Source organism: Pelodiscus sinensis, chromosome 28, assembly GCF_049634645.1.
Source record: "Pelodiscus sinensis isolate JC-2024 chromosome 28, ASM4963464v1, whole genome shotgun sequence".
NCBI lineage: Eukaryota > Metazoa > Chordata > Testudines > Trionychidae > Pelodiscus > Pelodiscus sinensis.
This window is the reverse complement of record NC_134738.1, coordinates 214,928-237,993: the sequence shown is the minus strand read 5'-3', so window position 1 is coordinate 237,993 and position 23,066 is coordinate 214,928. Positions and strand designations below refer to the sequence as shown.

The 23,066-nt window shown below is 47.0% G+C and overlaps 1 protein-coding gene across 1 annotated transcript in view; it reads left to right on the top strand.

Annotated features, from left to right (window-relative positions):
• The window catches only part of SNRNP200 (small nuclear ribonucleoprotein U5 subunit 200), a 49,367-nt gene that overhangs the window by 6,363 nt on the left and 19,938 nt on the right, over positions 1-23,066 (top strand). The window contains exons 5-16 of the mRNA XM_075910768.1: positions 616-671; positions 7,012-7,110; positions 10,264-10,416; positions 11,102-11,201; positions 11,600-11,736; positions 12,132-12,215; positions 12,485-12,658; positions 14,600-14,737; positions 19,363-19,518; positions 19,931-20,101; positions 20,359-20,552; positions 21,791-21,914. Coding sequence (XP_075766883.1) covers positions 616-671; positions 7,012-7,110; positions 10,264-10,416; positions 11,102-11,201; positions 11,600-11,736; positions 12,132-12,215; positions 12,485-12,658; positions 14,600-14,737; positions 19,363-19,518; positions 19,931-20,101; positions 20,359-20,552; positions 21,791-21,914 — 1,586 coding nt within the window. The remainder of the gene's footprint in view (positions 1-615; positions 672-7,011; positions 7,111-10,263; positions 10,417-11,101; positions 11,202-11,599; positions 11,737-12,131; positions 12,216-12,484; positions 12,659-14,599; positions 14,738-19,362; positions 19,519-19,930; positions 20,102-20,358; positions 20,553-21,790; positions 21,915-23,066) is intronic.

Here is a 23,066-nt window from a genome sequence, read left to right as displayed (position 1 = left end):
CATCTGTGGCAACAGACTCTGGATAAATTCTTAGGCCTTTGATTCAATTCCTGATTGTCACATGTGAAACAAGTGGTGTCTTTGCCACTCAGCCTTTCATGGGAATGTATACATATTCTGGCCTGTCCCTGTGGGTGTTCTTCATGTTTTAGATCCGGGTGGGTAATCTAAGGTTTGGGAGGCAGATGCGCCCCTCAGCTTTCCTGGATCTGGCCCTTGGGGCTCACACCCCAACATTGAGGAGCCTGTTCTGGTTCTCCAGCCCCCCCCCCCCCCATTATCTCTTGCGGGGCTGGAGCAAACAAAATCTAATAGCCTAGACCACTGTGCGCCCCCCCCCCCCCCCCCCCCACAGGCTCAGGTGTGAGGGAAATGTGGGGATTGTCTTTCTCCTTCTGTCAGGGGCCATGTCAGTGGGGGGTTTGGTTTTTTTGTCTGCTTCTCACTTGTGTGCAGTCCTCAAATGATTCTTCTGTAGGTCAATGGCCCTCCACCCAAAAAAGGTTCCTCACCCCTACTTTAGATGGTGCTGGTGCTCCTGCATTGTAGCAGTACAAAACAGGATAACTAGGCTGAACTTGGGTTGTACCATTCTAACTTTGTCCCGCTTTGCAGATGATAACATTGATGAGACATATGGCGTGAATGTTCAGTTTGAGTCTGATGAAGAGGTAAGTGACTGGATGCTTTTAAGGTAGTGGCTGAACTGTCACTCTTCTTTGTGCTCTTTGTTGTAGACAGGGCTTAGGTACTTGGAGCTAGAATTTGGCTCAATCTTAGGCATGTTGGCCAGTGAGGCCAGGCCAGGCTAGAAAATTAGACACTGCTTCCTAGAACTGGAAAGATTTGTAAATTATTGTAATGAGCTGTACCTCTTTTTCACAAAAATGTGCCTGAATTCTATGACTTGGCTTTGATCAGCTGTCAGACTTCCTGACCTCCTCAGCAATCCCTTGCAGTTTGAAACTTGGTATTTCTCTAACTTCCTGTTTCCTGTAATACCTTTTCCAAATGTGAGCCTTTGGGAATATTTTATATAATTGCTCTTCTGTAATATTGATCCAAGTGAGGGTCTGAAAAAAATTGCCTTGGCTGTGGTGAGTGGAGACCCTTTTGGGACTGTCACCTGTTGTGCTGAAACCCCATTATTCCTGTTTTTCTTGGGAACCCTGTAATCCTGTTTTATTGAGCTCTGCTCTCCAGCCTGCTTCAAAACCAGGATAGAACCACATCCCTAAGACTGCAGATGCATGCTGAAAGCAGTACATTGCGAGACCTTTTTCCCAGTGCTCAGGTACACAGCCCCTCTGGCAGCTCAACTCTAGATCAATCTGTCTTGAGCTGTATAAACATCTGTACAGTGTAAGCTCATTAAATTTGCCCCTTCTCAGTGTAAAGGGAGAGATGCAGAGGTTCCTGCTCTGACAGGTAGTAATTACTTACACTGGATTTATTACTAAATAAAAGTGACTTTATTAAGTATAAAGACATAGGATTTAAGTAGTTATAAATAGGCCCCTACCAAATTTGCTGCCATGAAAAACATGTCACGGGCCATGGAATCTGGTCTGTTGTGTGCTTTTACCCTTTCATGGGGTGAGGATGTTAGAGAGTTTCCCAAACCTGACCCGTCCTTTGTAGGTGACAAATCTGAGGAATTGTCACAGATTGAAGTGTCATTAGAGGAGGTTTTGGAATTAGTTGATAAACTTAACAGTAACAAGTCACCAGGACCAGATGGCATTCACCCAAGAGTTCTGAAAGAACTCTTACGTGAAATTGCGGAACTACTAACTATGGTTTATAACCTATCCTTTAAATCAGCTTCTGTACCCAATGACTGGAAGATAGCTAATGTAACGCCAATATTTAAAAAGGGCTCTCGAGGCAATTCCAGCAATTACAGACCAGTAAGTCTAACGTCAGTACCGGGCAAATTGGTTGAAACAATAGTAAAGAATAAAATTGTCCAACACAGAAGAACATAATTTGTTGGGCAAAAGTCAACATGGTTTCTGTAAAGGGAAGTCATGTCTTACTAATCTATTAGAGTTCTTTTGAAGGGGTCAACAGACATGTGGACAAGGGGGATCCACTAGATATAGTATACTTGGATTTCCAGAAAGCCTTTGACAAGGTCCCTCACCAACGGCTTTTACGTAAATTAAGTTATCATGGGATAAGAGGGAAGATGCTTTCATGGATTGGGAACTGGTTAAAAGACAGGAAACAAAAGGTAGGAATAAATGGTCAGTTTTCTGAGTGGAAAAAGGTAACTAGTGGGGTCCCCCAAAGGTCTGTCCTGGGACCCTTCCTATTCAACTTATTTATAAATTATCTGGAGAAAGGGGTAAACAGTGAGGTGGCAACGTTTGCAGATGATCCTAAACTGCTCAAGGTAGTTAAGACCAAAGCAGACTGTGAAGAACTTCAAAAAGATCTCTCAAAACTAAGTGATTGGGCAACAAAATGGCAAATGAAATTTAATTGTGGATAAATGTAAAGTAATGCACATTGGAAAAAATAACCCCAACTATACATATAATACTATGGGGGTTAATTTAGCTACAACTAATCAGGAAAGCGATCTTGGCGTCATTGTGGAAAGTTCTCTGAAAATGTCCATGCAGTTTGCAGCGGCAGTCAAAATAGCAAACAGGATGTTAGGAATCATTAAAGGGATAGAGAATAAGACGGAGAATATCTTATTTCCCTTATATAAATCCATGGTACGCCCACATCTTGAATACTGCATACAGATGTGGTCTCCTCATCTCAAAGATATACTGGCATTAGAAAAGGTTCAGAGAAGAGCAACTAAAATGATTAGGGGTTTGGAACGGGTCCCATATAAGCTGAGATTAAAGAGATTAGGACTTTTCAGCTTGGAAAAAAGGAGACTAAAGGGGGGTATGATAGAAGTATATAAAGTCATGAGTGGTGTGGAGAAAGTGAATAAGGAAAAGTTATTTACTTGTTCCCATAATATAAGAACTAGGGGCCACCAAATGAAATTAATGTGCAGCAGGTTTAAAACAAATAAAAGGAAGTTCTTCTTCACACTGCGCACAGTCAACCTGTGGAATTCCTTGCCTGAGGAGATTGTGAAGGCTAGGACTATAACAGGGTTTAAAAGAGAACTAGATAAATTCATGGAGGTTAAATCTATTCATGGCTATTAGCCAGGCTGGGTAAGGAATGGTGTCCCCAGCCTCTGTTTGTGAGGGTTTGGAGAGCAGCGTTTCCCAACCTATGGGTCAGGACCCAAATATGGATTGCCATTACATTTCAAAAGGGTTGTCAGGTGTCTCCCCGGATGGCTCTTCAGGAGCCATTCACACACTTTTAGAATTGCCCTCGGTCACCAAGTCTTCCTGAATTGTCAAAATGGGTCCCCATCTGGAAAAGGTTGGGAACCACTGGTGGAATGGATGGCAGGAGAGAGATGGCTTAATCATTACCTGTTCGGTTCACTCCCTGTGGGACACCTGGCATTGGCCACTGTTGGCAGACAGGATGCTGGGCTGGATGGACCTTTGGTCTGACCCAGTATGGCCATTCTTAAGTTTTCAAGTGATGGCCTTGACTGGGGACATTAAAATGCGTGTAAGTAACCATGTAACTGCTAAAAATTTCCCTGGAGCCAGCTTTTACTGTGTACTGGGAGCCTTCATGTAACCATGAACATTAACTGATGAGCCCAAGCTCATTGGTTAACTTTTTACATGGTTACACTTTCAAGTCAGGAATAGAGATGTGAAAGGAATTTCAGGGGGTTTGTAAGGTTGTGTTAAGGTGTCATGGGATTTCAACCCTTGGCTTTCAGAGCTGGATAGCCAGAAAGTGGTAGCTCCTGGCAGGAGCCCAGATCTAAAGGCAGCACTGTAGAAGAAAGGGTAGCAATACCATGCCATCCTTCTGCGCTGCTGCTGACTGTGTTTCTGCCTTCAGAGACACTTCCAGCAACAGTGCAGAAATAAGGATAACTATACCACAGTCCTTCTCCCTCCATCACATCAACTTTTCATCCCCTCCCAAACTCCTTTTTGAGTCAGGACCACTACAATTACAACACTGAAAGTTCAGATAGAAATATTGACATTTGGGGGGGGGGGGGGTTTAAAGTTAATCCTATCATGAAATTGATCAAAATGGATTGTGAATTTGGTAGGGCCATAGTCATAAGAGGTGGCACTCAGAACAAAGTATCTTGATAAGTTACCTAAACAGACATACAAACCAAGCTTAGTACACTAAAGAAACTGGTTACATGTAATCTCAACCTAAATATGGTTCTAATAATCTTCTTCACAGGACAGACATCCTTCCGGCCTGGTCTCAGTTCCTTCCCCCGGTTCAGTTTCCAGCAGTCATTTGGGTGGGGTAGCTGGGGATAACGGATGACCTTGATTATCTTAGTTCCTATCCTTAAATAGGATTTGCATAAGCCAGGAGTCCTTTTGTTTTATATCTTGATTACCCCTCTGCCCCATCTTCTCATGGAAAATTACAGATTTCCTGATGGGTTCCTGAATCAAGGTAACATGGTCACATCTCTCTGTAGAGCACCATATCCATTCTTTGCAGAAAGGTTCAGGTTTTCACAGTTCATTATCTCTTGCTGATATCAGTATTGTAGCCTCTTTCATTGTTGTACCTGACATTTCAGCAGTAGGTGTGACCCAAAGCAGCAAATATTAAATTACAGATACCTAGGTCAATATTTCTAACATCTACAAAAATTATACATATATAGAAATGGGATAATCATATTCACTGAATTGTAGCCTCTCCAGTGATGAGCCATCTTGATAAAGCATATTTCAGTTATGACATTCCTATCATAAGCATATTTTCATATAGCACATGGAATATTACTCACAGGCACCACTTATTTTCAAGGTTCTGAGGTGGGAAAGGACTGGAACTACTTGTATGCACTAGTGGGTTCTGAGGAAACAAGTCAGTTGAGTTCTGTCAGCACATGCTTCCACTGGGCTTTCTGCATTGTGTAAAACACAGCTAACCCAAGGGACAAGCTACTTCAGGGTAGGGATGTTAAATTTTGATTAATCAAATAGTTGATGGAATTTGCATCGACTATTTGATTAGTCAATAAGGGCATCTCTGCCTTTGAAATGCAGCAAGAGCTCTGTCAGCTCTTTGCTACGTTTTGCTGGCCCCATGCTCCCTGCTTTTGAAATGTACAAGAGAGCTCTGGGGAGGGGGTCCTGTGCATTTCAAAAGCAGGGAGCATGGGGCCGTGCTTCCCACGGTGCTTCTGCTTTTAAACTGGAGCACGAGTCGCACTCTTGCTACATTTCAAAGGTGGAAGTGCTGCCAGTTCCCCACTATGCCTCTGCTTCTCCCCCATGAAGTTGGTGCTGGGGGGGCCAGTTCTCCTCCTCCTCCTCCTCCTCCTCCCCCCCCCCCCCCGCTACCTGTCTCTGATAGAGGCAGCAAGAGGGCAGGGAAGCAACAACTTGAATCGCTAGTCGACTATCCAACAAACATATGCTTATCGGATAGTTGATTAGTTACTTACACAGGACAGTGCTGAGGAATAAGATGCCATCTTAGTCATGTGTCAGGTCCCTTGTTCAGTTTCTGGACAAGGGCCCCGACACGTGACTAAGATGGCATCTGTAGCTATGCTCATTAAGGGACAAATTAAGGAACTGTCCCTCTTCCTGCTTTAAGTCAAAGCTAATTGTTGCCAGAGTCAGAAAGATCTTCCCTCACACCCATAATTTAGGGGTGTTCAATTAGCTTGATGCATAATTTTTTTTCTATGACTTTGGATGTTTTTGGTATTGGTCACATCTGAAAGCAGGATGCCAGACTACAATAATAATGCTCCCTTCTACTTAGCTTCTTATACAAGGAGCACTAATGAATTAAGTCTTACAACATCCCTGATACTATCAGCTACTATGTATTTGAGAGAGTTTGTCTGTCTACTCAAGAACTCCTGCTAAACGGTAAGCGCTAGGGCCACCATATTCAGCATGCAGCTTCCTTTTATCATCACTTAAAGCAAGGTAAGGATTTGGTTGTGTCAGAAGAATGGGATGAGCCTGGAGTGGGATTGCTTTTCATAAAACCATACAGAAAAGAGACAGAATAACCAGGCAGAGAAAAGGGGCTGGCTTGACCCTTCCTCCACACAGCCCCATTCCCTGTGGCTACCCCAGCCCCAAGTTTCCCACCTCTGAGGCACCCTTTAGGGAGGGCAGAGGAGGGTCCTGAAGCCCACCTCCCTTGATCCATACAGGATCATTTCTAGCTGTTCCCTTTTGTCAGGGAGTGAGGGAAAGTGCACAGTTTGCTGCATTCCTGACTCTGGCTGGGGAGCCCAGGGGACAATCTGGGCCTGCCTCAGCTGGGGGACATGCACCCCTCCCCTGGTGGTGCCTATTGGAGCTGCAGTGGCCATGGAGAGGTGCTTCTCACCTTGTCTCAAGCTCCTGCAATAAGTGAGGCTTGGGGTAGTCCTCTCTCCTCAAGGCAGCCTGCATACTGAACTTCTTCTCCTCAACTCCTCCCCAGAGCAATGATTTATATGAAGCATGGACATTTTCATTTTATTTTCCAAAAAACAAAAATTGATTTAGGGACCTGAGCCACGCAGGATAAATCTTATATCCATGGCTTCCAATTTTCCATATGGCTGTTTGGCTTCAATGTGTTGAGTGTCGCTAGTTTGCTATAGCAGTAGCAACTAGAGTGGCTACTGCTTCAGAACTGGTTGGACACCATGGTCCTATGTACCATCTTCTAAATGGGGAGACTGAAGCATGGGATGATGGGACTTGCCCAAAGTCCTATGATCTCCTGCCTTAATCACACTATGATCCTTCTGCTGCTGAAGGAAGGACGAGCTGGGCTGGCTTCTGGTAGGAGTAACATTTCCAGTATTACTGTCCAAAGTATGTGTGGGAGGAGCTAGAGAGCTTTTCCACGAGTTTTTCTCAGGAGAGAACCATTAACAGGAGCTGTGTTTTCCAACAGGAAGGTGATGAGGATGTGTATGGTGAAGTACGGGATGAAGCATCTGATGATGACATGGAGGGAGATGAGGCTGTTGTCCGCTGCACCCTTTCAGCCAATGTGAGTTACCAAGGTGGAAGCAATAGGCTGCTTTCCTATCGCTGGAGGCTTGTCTTAAAGTTGATAGCTGTGAAAGCTGTTGGGACTTGAGTCCGAACTGTGATAGCCGAAAATAGTGTCACAGATCTAGCTGAATCCTCCCTCCTGTACTGCTGTACAGGAAGGCTGCTGCTGAATACTAGAGTGTCTTTAGCCCCTAGAGTCTGAGCAGAGCCTGAGCAGTTCAGGCATCACTGCTGTCTTAGAACTTCTGGGCACACTCTTGGGGTGCAGAACTTCTATGTAGTACTCCTTCCTTAGAGCTGTGCCAGCCCCTAGAGCCACAGCTGACCCTCATGCATCCTTCAAGGGGAGCATGGGAAGTATAACTCATGAAAAACAGACATTTTGCACAGGAATCTAAAACATGATTGGTCTTTTCTGTGAGAATTCCACAGATCTGTACAAAAACCTGGCATGTATTTCCCTACCTCAGTTTCCTCACTGTTCCAGGGCCCTTCTGTGGAAGTGTGTGGTTTGCTTTCTGAGTTGGGAGTCTTCTCTCAAGCTTGCCTTCTGTGAACTTGGCTGACCTGTACTAATCAGGACCTCTGTGTGATGAAAGCATCCCTTGTCTCGCTGTCTGGAATGGCACACAAGTGTGCCTGCCAACGTCAGGGGAGGCAGTAAGGTCACAAACTTCAGGCTATTCTCTATGTTCTCTAAATAGATTTCATCAGACAAGTAACAAGCGTTGTTCCCTCTGAGCTGCATGGCAGCACAACTTCACAGGTGATTAACTGGCTCCATCCAGTCAGAGGCTCAGGGCTCCTTGCACAGAGCTGACTGACTGGGCAAAACTGATTAATCACCCGTGAAGCTGTGTGGCCTTGCAGCTTAGAGGGAACAGTGGTAACAAGTGCAAATTCAAGCCCTGTTACAGCCTTACCATGGAGTCGGACAGTGCCTTTGGGCACTCTGGTCTCTTACCATGTGGGCAAACCTGCCTCTGTGATACATACCACCGTATGCCAAAAATCTTAGCAATATTCCAGTGACTCCCAGTGCCAAGGGACTTGTCACTTATCCCAGCTCAATTACACCCAGAGCTGTCTCTTGAAACCAATGCTGGGTCAAACTAACTGAAGAGTTAGTTATTAGGTGAGCAAAGGAAACAAGTGTTTACCAAGTTAAAGCCGGTGTGATATATGTACATAAATGAGTGACAGCTTTAGATTCCAGAAGGTAATAAATAGCAACTTTCCCAATAAGCAAACTGAGTGTGTTCCTTAGGGCTAATTCTGGCAAACCAGTTAGGGCTCTCTTGTTTATGCTTAGTGACTTGCCCCTTTAGAGTCCAAGCAACAAAAAGAGCCTTTTTTTTCCTTGTCATGGCTCTGCACATAGGATAAGTTCTTGTGCCTGTCTTCTCTTCCTGGAGCAGAGTGTGATTAAAAGAACAGAGATTTTTGTTAATGTCTTGCAATGGCTCATTGGATTTCAGAGCCTTCTCGTTGGGCAGGACCTAACAGCTTCTGTCAGAATCCCGTATTTGCATTAGAGAAGGCTTTTTTCCTATGTTTGAATGGCATAATTACAGTGCGGACAATTGCTGTTGGTTTATAACATGGGGCACAGAAAAGTAAGAGTAGGAGCTAGAAACGCTATGGTGGTGCAGGTGCAGCAGCCTTGCTGTGGCACTTCTGGTAAAGGTCCTCTTGTTGGCGTAATAAGCCATCTCTGTGAGAGGCGATAGCTAGATGAGCAGGAAAAGCTCTGCTCTTATCCGCGCTTAAGAACTTACATCACTTGGGGGAGGGGGTACTCACATCCCTGAGCAGGGATGCTGACATTGGTGGTGGTGTGTATAAGTTAGGGATGTAAAATCCCATTTATCCAGTTAACTAATTAAAGTTTAACCAGTTATATGTTAAGTTTAACTGATTAAATGGAGGCAGGCACTCTGTACCAGTGCCATAGGCATGGGAGTGGAGGGAGAGCTTGCCAACCCCTAGCTTCTGTGGGCTCGTGCCCCTTCCTCTCCCATGCAAGGCTGCCTACTCCCAAATCCGTTAAGGGTGGTGCTCACCGGGTAATCTGTTAACAGGTTACGTGTTCAATCTCTAGTATAAGTGCCAGTGCATTCAGCATCCTGCAAGCTAAGGTCTAAGCACCAAATACATTCTTACAGCTCTTTTTCCTGTGATACCAGCACTAACAGATGGGTGGGTCTGACTTTTTTCTAGCTATGCATTTGTGTTTAATGAAGCCTGGGGTCTTGACGTGAGCTGACGTTGGGTTCCCCAGCATCATACTCCTCTCTTGCCCAAAACTTCCTGTGTTGCTCTCCCAGTCTCTTCCTGTGAGTCTCTAAACCATTCTGTCACCTCTTTCTTTCTACTGCTGCTGGGAGTTCCTTTTTCACTGCTTCTCCCCACCCTGCAGATAAGTGGGAGGAAGAAACTTTTCCCACTTTCATCTAGCTTCTTTGGAATCGCAATTTCTGATCAAGACACCAGGATTATAATTAAATGCTTTGTTGTCCCTAGCCTTACTGGTATGTGCTAAGTCTTGTCAGCTGTTGGTGGAGTACACATGAGGTTCTCAAACGTCCTAGCACTGTGACCTGCTTCTGACATCAAAAATTACTACATGATCCCAGGAGGAGGGGCTGATGCCTGAACCCTGCCACACTGGCTTCAGTGGGGGGTGGGAGACCTGTAACCTGAGCCCTAATACCCAGGACTGAAACCAGAGCTTGTGTCCTGCCGCCCACTGTTGAAGCCCTCGGGCTTCACGTTAGACTTGTTATGGACAGCCTAACGCCAGCCCTATCCACCCCATTTCAACAGAGTCCCAACCCACAGAGATAGAGGGGCATTCTTTGATGTAATGCATTGCATAGCAGCAACCTAATAATTTTGTATCAGTCTGAATTGGTAAGTCATACATAGGTTTCCCAGATCCTCTGAGTTCACTGGGTGGTTTTTTGACAGAGCAAAAACAAGTGATTGCTACTACCAGAGCTCAGTGTTCACATAGATAGCAGTCCAGGCTGAAATTTGGGGGGGGATAGGGGGGTGCTCTTGCTTGTAAAGGACTGTGTAGCCTGTCCTGGGACTCCATTCTGCATGGGTGAAGGAAGGCTATAAGGAGATGCTGACTGTCTTTCAGCTTGTGGCATCAGGTGAACTGATGAGCTCAAAGAAGAGAGACTTGCATCCCCGAGACATTGATGCCTTTTGGCTTCAGCGACAGCTGAGTCGCTTCTATGATGATGCCATCGTGTCCCAGAAGAAAGCAGATGAGGTGCTAGAGATCTTAAAGGTATGTGACCAGCTACTCTGCCTTGATAAGTGCAGAAAGTTTTAGGTTCAGGGCCTGCCCAGTTAGAACAGGAAGCTGTGTGGGCTGGTACTTACAGTTTGGACCCATTTGTCCATATTCAAATTCTAATCCCACCAAACAACTTGCTGCTGTGCTGGTTATCCCCTGAGGAGACGCCCACCCTGTTCCTCCTCTGTTGTGAGGACCAGGACCACCACCTCTACGCATGTGTAGACCTTCTCCCTGGGGACAGTTGCTACTTTTTAGAGACATCTTCTGAGAAGCCAACTCGGGTGTGGTGTTTCCTGTGCTAACCATGGCCCTGATCCTGACTCCCTTTGACTTCCATTGGAATTGGGCACCCAGCACTTCTCTGGTTTAAGCCCTTCATCTGTGGTATTTATGGGGCTCGAAAGCCTGTGAACTGCACGATCCAGGTGCCCTTCTCCGAAAGGCGCCTCAGGAGATCAGAGGAGACAGGGGTAGACTGAGTTTGATTAGACTCTTGCCAGTGTTGCTTAGAGACTTGGTTGTGACATGGGGCATCTGAATTGTAAGTCTGGCAGGTAGCACATACTTGCTACGCAATTGGGTTCTACCTTCCCTGCAGTGGGAGTTTGTACCCGTCCCCTCACATAGTGACTAGGGCAGCAAATGCAGCCGTCTTCTTTGTTCCTTTTCCCAGACTGCCAGTGATGACAGGGAGTGTGAAAACCAGCTTGTCCTGCTTCTGGGCTTCAACACCTTTGACTTCATTAAAGTGCTGAGGCAGCACCGAATGATGAGTGAGTAGTGGGCCCCTGGTTACCCGGGTTGTTTGCCTTCATGCTGCTCTGTAGGAGATATCTGCAGCAGGGCTTACACCAGCGCAGGCTGGAGCCTGTGGCCATGGAAGGGGTTTGTTGTCAGTGCAGGGACACCACCTGCAATATTCTTCTGTCCACCTAGTTCCATCTACGCTTGGGGTGTGGATTTCTTACATGTCCTCAGTGTTAAGTGTGGATCAGGCCTCAGTTCGCCTTCACAGCTGCAACTTCCACGCCTCTCTACACACCTGCCTTCCGCGCAGTCCTTCCTTTGCTCCATGCTTGAGAAGTCAGGTTCTTCCTGACCCTCTGTGACTCCTCCATCTTGTGCCTTTCCCTCTGACCCTATGCACTGTGGTGCTGTCTTCTCTCTCCAGTCCTGTACTGCACACTGTTGGCTAGTGCACAGAGTGAAGCTGAGAAGGAGAGGATAATGGGGAAGATGGAGTCTGATCCTGAGCTGTCGAAATTCCTGTATCAGCTGCATGAGACTGAGAAGGAGGATCTGATTCGGGTAAGAAGAACGGAAAGCGCTCAGGAGGTCCCTCTTGTGTTTGAGCTGCTTCATTGCAAGAGCACATGTCGGATGTTTCCCAGCAATCTCTGAATAGCCGAATTGAAAGGCTGGGAGAGCACTGTATGGAGGTTTGAGCTGCTGATGTTTGTTGTAGACTGACCATGAGTCCTGTTTTCATGCACACTAGAGGCAGCTTTGGACGCATAACATTGGGCTTACTTGCTCTGTTACTAAAGAGCAGCAGAGTAGTTGTTGAGTCCTCTGAGAGGAAACCCCTTGGATGCATGTTCGATCCCTTGGGTATTTGTGTGTGGAATGGGACACAGCAACTCCTGTGCCCTGCCAAGAGGTGTCTGTACCATGTTAACCTGCCATCTCCCTTTGACTTCCAGGAGGAACGCTCCCGCAGGGAACGTGTGCGCCAGTCCCGGATGGACACTGACCTGGAAACCATGGATCTGGATCAGGGTGGAGAGGTGTGTCTCTTCAAAGGCACCCGTTCTTAGGCTGTTTGAGGGAGTGCTAGCTGAGGGGCTTAGTTAGTACAAGGGGGCGGTTCTTAAAGCGGGAAAGGTGGGTGCAGTAGACACTCTGATCTATCTGCCCCTGATTGGCATGAGAAGGTGTAGGAAGGCAGACTTGCAGGCTGGAGGGAGCATTTATGCTTCCCCCTTTAAATCTGGGGGTCAAAGTAGGAGAGAGAGGTCCCTCACACTTTCTCTGATTGCTCTTCTGGTGTTTCCAGGCTCTGGCCCCGCGCCAGGTGTTGGACCTGGAGGATCTGGTGTTTGCTCAAGGGAGCCACTTCATGGCTAACAAGCGGTGCCAGTTGCCCGATGGCTCATTCCGCAGGCAGCGCAAAGGCTATGAGGAGGTGCATGTGCCTGCTTTGAAGCCAAAGCCCTTTGGCTCTGAGGAGGTAAGGGGCTCTCTCTCATTTCAGAGAGGTGGCCATGGTAGTGCTTCAGCAAAAGCCACAAGGAGTCTGGCTCTCATTGCAATGAGTAATTTTCCCCTTCCGGTCATTGTCACCTTTTATCACTGTTGGGAATGGGCCACACCTACCCTGACTGAGTTGGCTCTGATGTAACTTCCCTCTCTGTATTCCTACCCTGTTTCTTTCAATTCGTGCAGCTGATTAATCGAGTTGTAACTCATGAAAGCTTATACTTTAATAAAACAGTTCGTCTTTAAGGTGCCGCCGCACTCCTTGCTGTTTCCTCTCGGTCAGCCTTGGGCAGGTTTGGATTACCTAGTGCCTCTTCTGCCCCATCTTCCACAGAAAGCTGCTGCTTCATGGCACTTCTTGCTTGCAGCATGCAGCTCAGTCTTTGAGGGAGTATCTTCATAGCCTGCTCTGGAGCCAGCCCCCTTCTAATGCATGAACCTTTAGGAACCTACATGTCAAGTTCTGCTTAACTGAGATTTCCTGTGACCAAAAATGGCTCCTGATTCATTGCTTCCTGTACCAGGGATGTACACCTACCATTGGTGCTTCTGGCTCCTCCTTCTACCTGCTCTGCTGATCCATGGGCCCTGTGCTACCCCTCTGCCAGACAGTCACTTGTGCAGGCTGGTCTGCAGGGCTGAGCATGTGAGTGGGCACCACAGTCAAGGCTAGGTTCCAGTTCTGTCTGTGCTAATTCAGGACAAGTCACTTGGACTCTGTCAGTTTCCCAAGCTGTAAAATGGAGATAAACTCAGGTCATGCTGCTGCTTGTACAGTGCTATGGATTGTTATTCTATAAGCCAGTGGTCCCCAATGCGGTGCCCCCGGGCGCCATGGCGCCCACCAGGGCATTTAGTGCACCTGTGGAACAATCTGGGCTGGCCCCACCCCCAGGCCCTGGCACATGCGCGGTGCCGGCCCAGGCGCATGGCGCATGGGCGGCCCTGGCCCTGGGTGCGCGGCACATGCTGGTGCCAGCCCCTGGTACATGGGTGGCCTCTGCCCCGGACGCGCGGCACATGCCGGTGCGGGCCCTGGGTGCGAGGCGCATGGGCGGCCCCTGCCCCAGGCGTGCGGCAGCTTCAAAGGTTGGGGACCACTGGTATAAGCTGTAATAGCTGCTTGGCTGCCCCAGACTGGCAATCTAAGGTCCCCTGTGAGTTCTCACCCACGCTGGGAACTGCCTAGTACGTGAGAGACCACAATCTGGGGAATTGGTCATGTTGGTCTAAGTAGTGGTTCCCAACCTTGTCCAGATGGGGACCCATTTTGACAATTCAGGAAGACTTGGTGACCCAGGGCAATTCAAAAGTGTGTGACTGGCTCCTTAAGAGCCACCTGGAGAGACACCTGGCGATCCTTTTGAAATGTAATGGTGACACACATTTGGGTCCCACCCATAGGTTGGGAAACCCTGGAAGAGAGTTAGAATCTTCTGTGCTAGTTGGTTGCATCACTGGATATTGTCCAGAGTGACCCATGAGACTTGCAGATCAATAGCTGGAGTCCCTAGGCAAACTGCTACCTGATGTGTGAATTTCCTAGGCCCACTGAGACACACTGAAGTTCCCTGCTGTTCCTGAAGGGATGTCTCTTAAGCTATGTCTACACATCCTTGTTACTTCGGAATAACTGATGTTGTTCCAAAATGTCATAGTCTACACTACAAGCTTTTATTTAAAAAAAATGGCGAGCTGGAGGATTTCTTATTCTGACTCCTGTAACCTTTATTTCATGAGGAATAAGGGAAATCGGAGGAAGTATGCTCTAATTTGGACGTCCTGCTATGTAGACAACACCAAAAGCTGAAATATGCTATTTTGACTTAAGCAATTTCGACTTAGACACGAGTACCCTGTTTGCGATACACAGTGCCCAGTCTTTGATGTTAATGCTGTGTCCCCTTTTCAGCAACTGGTGTCTGTGGACAAACTGCCCAAATACGCCCAGGCTGGGTTTGAGGGGTTCAAAACACTGAACCGGATTCAGAGCAAACTCTACCGTGCTGCGCTTGAGACCGATGAGAACCTGCTACTCTGTGCTCCCACGGTAAGGATCCAAGCAAGCTGTCTGCTCCCTGGTCATCTCTTTGGCCTTCAGTGCCTCTAGCCCTGCCTGTGTAGCACAGACAGTGGGCTTATAGCCCAGTTCTCTTAGAAAGGGGCTGGGTCACATGTAGAGGGAAATCCGCCTTTGACCATTGTGAGGCTGCAGGAGAATCGGTGGGGCTAGTTCCCAAGTACAATCCAGACCAGTGCAGGGCTGTGTCACCCCTGCCCTGCAACCTTGGGTGCCTCAATGCCTTGCTGCTGTTGCTCACTGTTGTCTTGCTGTCTGATGGCCCGGCCCTCTGGGCCTGTGTGTAACAGCTGCCTGGCGGCCACAGGCAAGCTCCCACCAGCCTGGGTTATACTGCAAGATGACCCCAGAATCATAGAATACTAGAGCTGGAAGGGACCTTGAGATATCAAGTCCAGTCCCCTGCCCTCACAGCAGGACCAAGCACCATCTAGATCATCCCTGATGGATGTCTATCCAACCAGCTCTTAAATATCTCCAGTGACAGAGACTCCACAACCTCCCTAGGCAGTTTATTCCAGTGTTTAACCGCCCTGACAGTTACAAAGTTTTTCCTAATGTCCAGTCTAAATCTCCCTTGCTGCAATTTAAGCCCTTGTCCTATCATTAGAGACCAAGGAGAAAATTTTTTCTCCCTTCTTGTAATACCCTTTTAAATACTTGAAAACTGCTATCATGTTCCCTCTCAGTCTTATCTTTTTTCTAAACTAAACAAACCCAATTCTTTCAGTCTTTCCCGCATAGGTCATGATTTCTAGACCTTTAATCATTTTTGTTGCTCTTCTCTGGACCCTCTTCAATTTCTCAACATCTTTCTGAAATGTGGTGCCCAGAACTGGACACAATACTCCAATTGAGCACAGAGAAGAGCTGAAGAATAACTTCTTGTGGCTTGTTCACAACACTCCTGTTAATGCACCCCAGAATCATGTTTGCTGCTCTTTTTGCAACAGTATCACACTGTTGCCCCATGTTTAACTTGTGGCCCACTATGACCCCTAAATCCCTTTCAGCAGTACTCATTCCTAGACAATCACTTCCCATTTTGTATGTGTGAAACTGATTGTTCCTTCCTAAGTGGAGTATTTTGTATTTGTCTGTCTTAAACTTCATCCTATTTACCTCAGACCATTTATCTCTTTTGTCCAGATCATTTTTAATTTTGACCATATCATCCAAAGTACTTGCAACCCCTTGCAGCTTGGTATCCTCTGCAAACTTAATAAGCGTGCTCTCTGTGCCATCATCTAAATCATTGATGAAGATAAATGAACAGAACCGGTCCCAAAACAGACTCCTGTGGAACCCCACTTGTTATGCCCTTCCAGTATGATTGTGAACCATTAATAACTACTCTGAGAATGGCTATCCAGCCAGATATGCACCCACCTTCTAGTGCCCCATCTAGGTTGTATTTCCCTAGCTTATTGATAAGGAGGTCATGCAAGACAGTGTGAAATGCCTTACTAAAATCTAGGTATACCACATCCACGACTTCTCCCTTGTCCACAAGGCTTGATATCCTATAGAAGAAAGCTACCAGATTGGTTTGACATGATTTGTTCTTGACAAATCCATGCTGGTTGTTACTATCATCTTGTTATCTTCCAGATGAATTCCTTAATTACTTAATTATCTTCCCTGGCACAGAAGTTAAACTGACTGGTCTGTAGTTTTTCGGGTTGTTCTTATTTCCCTTTTTATAGATGGGCAGTATATTTACCTTCTTCCAGTCTTTTGGAATCTCTCCCAGCTTCCATGATTTTTCAAAGATGATAGCTAAAGGCTCAGATACTCAAGGAGCTGACAGAGGAGTATTCTGGGATGTATTTCATCAGGCCCTGGTGACTTGAAGACATCTGACTTTTCTACATAAGTTTTAACTTCTAAACCTACCCCATTTCCACTAGCATTCACTATGTTGGCATCCCATCACCATCAGTCGTCTTGGTGAAAACTGAAACAAAGACGTCATTAAGCACCTTTGCCATTTCCAAGTTTCCTGTTATTGCTTCTCCCTCTTCACCGAGCAATGGGCCTATTCTGTCCTTGGTCTTTCTGTTGCTTCTAATATATTTGTAGCATGTTGTCTTGTTACCCGGTATGCCTCTAGCTAGATTTAGCTTATTTTGTGCCTTGCCTTTCTAATCTTGCCCCTGCATACCTGTGTTGTTTGCTTATATTCGTCCTTTGTAATTAGACCTAGTTTCCACTTTTTTCTACAACTCCTTTGATTTTTAGTTTGTATACGATCTCCTGCCATACTTTCTATCTTTCCTACTCAGTGGAATAGTTTGCTTTTGGGCCTGTAATTATGTCCCTTTTTTAAAAAAAACTATTAACTCTCTTCAGTTGTTTTTCCTCTTAAGCCCTGCGGTGTATATGCACCCTAACTCTTGTGTGAAGAAAAATGTGTCCTTTGCTGCCCAGCCCTCTTCTGGTCAGTACAAATCTATTCAGTCCATAATACTTACAAAGAAACAACACAACAATTTATTTTGCTGAAGTTCTTCAGTTCTGCTTAACTTGCCAGTCTGTTAAGTTAACATAAGAACAGTCATGCTGCGTCAGATCAAAGGTCCATCTAGCCCAGTGGCCAATGCCAGGTGCCCCAGAGGGAGTGAACAGAACAGGGAATCATCAAGCAGTCCCTCTCCCATCACCCACTCTCTGCCTCTGACACAATTTCTGTCCATCCTGGCTAATAGCCATTGATGGAGCTAACCTCCATGGATTTATCTAGTTCTTTCTTGAACCCTGTTAAAGTCCTGGTCTTCGCAACCTTCTCTGGCAAGGAGTTCCCCAGGCTGACTGTGTGTTTGTGAAGAAAAACTTCCTTTTGTTTGTGTTAAACCTGCTACCTGTTAATTACACTTGGTGACCCCTAGTTCTTACATCATGGGAACAAGTAAATAATTGTTCCTTATTCACTTTTTCAATACTAGTCATGATTTCATAGACCTGTATCATACCCCTCCTTAGTCTCCTCTTTTCTATGCTGAAAAGTCCCAATCTTTTAAATCTCTTTTCATATGGGACCCGTTCCAAACTCCTAATTATTTTTGTTGCCCTTTTCTGAACCTTTTTTGCAATGCCAATATATCTTTTTTTGAGATGAGGCGACCACATATGTATGCTGTATTAAAGATGTGGGTGTACCATGGTTTTATATAGAGGCAATAAGATATTTTCTGTCTTATCCTCTGTCCCTTTTTAATGATTCCTAACATTGTTTGCTTTTTTTGACTGCTGCTGCATATTGAGTGGATATTTCCAGAGAACTACCCACAATGACTCCACGATCTCTCTTGAGTAGTTATAGCTAAATTAGTCCCCATCATATTTATGGTATGAACTTAAACAACAAATGGTCTGGTAGCACTTCATAGACTAACAAAACACGTAGGTAGATGGTATCATGAGCTTTCGTGGCCACAGCCCACTTCTTCATCCAGTCATCTGAAGAAGTGGTCTATGTCCACAAAAGCTCGTGATACCATCTACATGTTTTGTTAGTCTATAAAGTGCTACCAGACCATTTGTTAGTCTGTACAGGATAAATTTAAAAAATAACTCTGCTACTCCCTGAAGCTTCTATTTATGTATAGTTACAATTATTTTTTCCAATGTGCATTACCAGGGCTAACCAAGTGGCAGCGAGCCCTGCTTGCTGGCCACGCAGAAACACATGCTGCTCATGCACTGACTGTGCTGCGCGGCCGCACCAGGCAATCTACTCGCCTGTGGCTAGTAGATTTTAGCCTGATTTGTCGAGTCCTGCACATTACTTCACATTTATTACATTAAATTTCATTTGCCATTTTGTTGCCCACTCACTTAGTTTTGTGAGCTCTTTTTGAAGCTCTTCAGTCTATTTTGGTTTTAACTATCTTGAGCAATTTAGTATCATCTGCAAATTTTGCCACCTCATTGTTTACTCCTTTCTCCAGATCATTTACCTCTTTGTAGTAAGTGAACTGAAGTGATAAATGTTAAGTGACTCCAAGTAATGAAGCACAGGAGCCAGAATATCTTCTCTTTGTGTCTTGTGGCCACTCACTGTTGCCTAACCTAACAAGCTATATTAACATTCAAATACAATTTCTTCTCGCGTGCTCCAGCAGATTACTGACCAAACCCTTCAGGTCAGAACCCCTTCTCCTAGTTCAACAGGGAGTCCCTTGTCTCCTGAGGCACACTGACTGATCGGGAGAGAAGGGTGTCTTGGCCTTCCTTTATATCCTTTCATCCCTCTCCGGGAAACCACTTCCAGCTATGAACCTGGAGCCAAAAAGTTAATGGTGAAGGATGTTCCCTGCTGCTTTCACCTTTTGAACTTTCTTACTTTCCTGCTTGATGACTCGCTCATACTTAAAACAGAGCATGCATGCCATTGTTTAGGAGAGACGTCAACTTCTTTTTTTGGCCTGGCTGTGGGATTTGGAAGCTAACACCATGCAGGGGTGTCACCGCACATTTTACAAGGCCAGTACTGATCAACACATTGAGTTTTTAAAAGATGCCTTACAAGGGGAATTTTATAGGAAGATTAGGACAACAATGTGTAGGGTTGAACACGGTGTTGTGTATCACAGGGTGCAGGGAAGACCAATGTCGCTCTGATGTGCATGCTACGTGAGATTGGGAAGCACATCAACATTGATGGAACCATCAACGTGGATGACTTCAAAATCATCTACATTGCTCCGATGAGGTCCCTGGTGCAGGAGATGGTGGGCAGCTTTGGGAAGGTAATGGCAAGACTTAGCTCTGCCCCTGCTAGAACAGCAGGGAGAGGGAGGTGTGAGCAAGGCTTGGTGTTTTCTCCTGTGAGCTCTGTACTGGGACAGCTCAGCTCTAGCAGTAGCATTTCCTGGTCTCACACCTTGAGAGAGGAGGGTGTTGTGCCCGTTACTCCCTGTCCCCTTGGGCCTGGCAGGGTGGGTTGGGTCGATGCCTCCATTACAGGTGCTGTGTTTCAGCACCAAGGAGGAAGACTCTATCTTGCTTAATGCCATTGTGCAGAAAACCTTTTCAGTCTCAGGAGAAGGGTGCATTTGGGCATACAATTTTCCCAAAGGTGCTGCTCAGGACCTTGTAATTCCAGATCTCCTCACATACCCTGTGCTGTCATCCAGCCTAATCATCCTTGGTCTTCCCTAGCGCCTGGCAACTTACGGCATCAATGTGGCTGAGCTGACTGGAGACCACCAGTTGTGTAAGGAAGAAATCAATGCTACCCAGATCATCGTCTGCACCCCTGAGAAGTGGGACATTATCACCCGCAAGGGAGGGGAGCGTACCTATACTCAGCTGGTGCGCCTCATTATCCTGGTGAGTAGCAATAATGTGCCCCCAAAGCCATTGGGAGATTCTGGCTGGGACTTCAGTCTGAGAAGTGCCTCATGGTATCTCAGCAGGAAGAGGGGTTATGTTGGATCTTTGCAGTTTCTGAGGTGGCCATAATTGATGAGAGACTTCACCTGGGAGTAGTAGACAGGAGGGTGCTATGCAGTTCCATCAGGGAGCAGGAATGAAATAGACTAGCTAACAAGTCAGTCAAGCCTTTTTCCACCCCTTTTCTCCTCCAGGATGAGATCCACCTTCTACATGACGACCGGGGTCCTGTTCTAGAGTCTCTGGTGGCCAGAGCCATCCGCAACATTGAGATGACCCAGGAGGACGTGAGACTTGTTGGCCTCAGTGCCACTCTCCCAAACTACGAGGATGTGGCTACGTTCCTGAGAGTGGACCCTGTCAAAGGCTTATTCTACTTTGATAACAGGTGTGAGGCCGTTTAGGAAGGGCCTTTTGCAATGCAGCTAGGGAAGCAGTGAAGCCTCTAAGGAGGTGGGTTAGAATGTAACTGTAAATAAGCTGATGGTGCTAGGGTTTCACTGGGCGTGCAGCCTGATTTATCTGGTCCCTGTATGTGCTTGTGGCTTTCAGGGAGCTTCTTTAGAATAGGTAGGTCCAGGATTGTGCCCCTGGGGTATCTGTCTGAGGCTGTGTAATGACTACCGTAAATTAGCATGTATAACCTGCACCCATGCATAACCTGCAGTTTTTCCTAAATGTGTCTTTTTTTTTTAAAAAAAAAAAGTCTTGGATAACCCGCATGCGTGTATAGCCCGCAGATTATATATGCTACTTTAAGGTACCTGGTAAATGCACATACCAGCCACAGCCTCTGGGAGAGGGGAACGGAGAGCACAGCACAGGTGAGCTGGCCAGCCTGTGAGAGACGAACCGCACTTGCACCCAGTCAAGTAAAAATAAACTTGTATACCCCATGGGGGGGCGGGCGGGCGGGTTGCAGGGTTTGTAAACTTTGTATAACCCGCAGGTTATATTCGCTAAAACATGGTAGTTCTATTTAACGGTAAGATCTTTGTCATTGTTGTTCTAAAAAGTCAGATGGCCCATGATCTTTCCCTGACTTTTCCTAAAAATGACTGGGACAGAATGGGGTAGGGGGTCTAATACTGGCTGCTGTTCCAGCATCCCTCCTGGGCCTGTGGATGGGAGCTGCGGTGTCCCCATGCCAGCTGACCGTTCCAACTCCACCACCCCAGGGCTGAAGCAGAAAATGTCATGGAGGTCTCTGTCATAGAATCAGATTTCCACAATCTTAGCCTTAGTTATTCTCTCATTCCGGTTCAGAGCATAAACTGAGAGAGGGAAGGGATTCTCCATCCCATCTGCTGCAGAAGTTTCTTGGAGGACATTTCAATAGGTCTGAGGTAGCTTGCACAGTATCATTCATATCTGAGTGCATTCAGGGAACAATGCTGCTGTAGAGCTGAAACAAGAAGTGGTTGACCAATACACAAATCAGGGCTTGGCCAGTACGTGAATCAGGGAATCTTTGGGCATTTAGCACCGGGCCCTGTGGAGGGGCTGGATCAACACTTGTGGTGGGATCTGCACAGTTTTTGTGCATAGAAATTCTGACCTACGGCAGAAATCCATGACACGATGGTGCCATTGCAGCCAGTTCATGCTGTCTGCTTCTCACTGCAGCTTTCGCCCAGTGCCTCTGGAGCAGACCTATGTGGGAATCACGGAGAAGAAAGCCATCAAGCGCTTCCAGATCATGAATGAGATTGTCTACGAGAAGATTATGGAGCATGCTGGGAAGAACCAGGTAGGCCAGATGTCCTGCTGTTATTTTGGTTGCTGGCACATTGCAGCCTCTTGCTTGTGGTTATCATGTGTCCGCTCTCTCCCCCCTCCTCTCCCCAGGAATGTGGGATCGGGGTGCCCTCGTTAGCCGCAGGAGGGCTCCGATCCTGAGTTTATTCTAGGCTCATGAGTGGCCAAAGGGGGCTTACCCACGTATCGGGGTCGGACCCCTGAGCATGGGAGCCTCCCCCTCTTGAGCCACCGGTCCTTCCCCCACGACTATTTGCTAGTGGGCTGGAGTCCGTGTCCGCTTTGGGTGGCCCTTGTCCTCACATAGGCCAGAGTTCAGCAGTGGGATGCAAGGAAAACAAAAGGGTCTAAATCCGTGTCCTGACTTTTCATCTCACTCAGTAGTTACTTTTCGGTTGGGTAGGGGAACTCGGGCCCTCCCAAGCTCCAGCCCCAGGACCCTAAGGTAAGGTCGGGTATACCTTACCTGAATGGTGAGCCCCACGTCAATCACTCCCCACCCCTCTCGGGGGTTAGTCGCTGTCCTGTACGACATCCCCATCCTGGAACTGCTTCCTAAGCTTAGAAGCTCCACCACCGAATCTCCCTTCTGGAGGCAAGAGGCTGCCACTCCAGTCCCGGTGGAGGAAGCCCCCGTTTGGGTGTCAGCTTCCTGGCCCCGATGGCCTGGGCGTCTGGCAGCCCGCTGCTGGGGCCATCTATCTCTCTCGCCATTGTCTTCCTGCCCCTGGCGTCTTCATTCGCCTCCCTGGCAAGTCCGGCCGCCCTCTCTCGGCTCAGCTGAGCCGGCGCCGCTTTGGAACACAGCATGCGTCTCAGGGCACGTGCGCAACAGCACCGGGGGCGGGGGCCAAGCCGGTCAGATCCCGGGCCGGGAGCCTCTGGCGCTTCCGGTCCCAGGAGGAGGGACGGGCCTGTCCTGTCAGTGGTGCATTGCTGATGGCTTTTCCCAGTTATATTAGTCCTGTGGGCTCTGCTCCCATCTTCAGAATTGCTGACATCTATCTACAGCTAGTTCCCACCCAAGCCCCTCTGCTCAGTGCTGGCTGGCCCTCCCTCCTGAGCCAGCTCACTGCGCCTAGAGTCCTTCCAGAGCCAAGCATCTCTCCTATTCCAGGATTAAACAGTCCCCTCTTGTGGTACG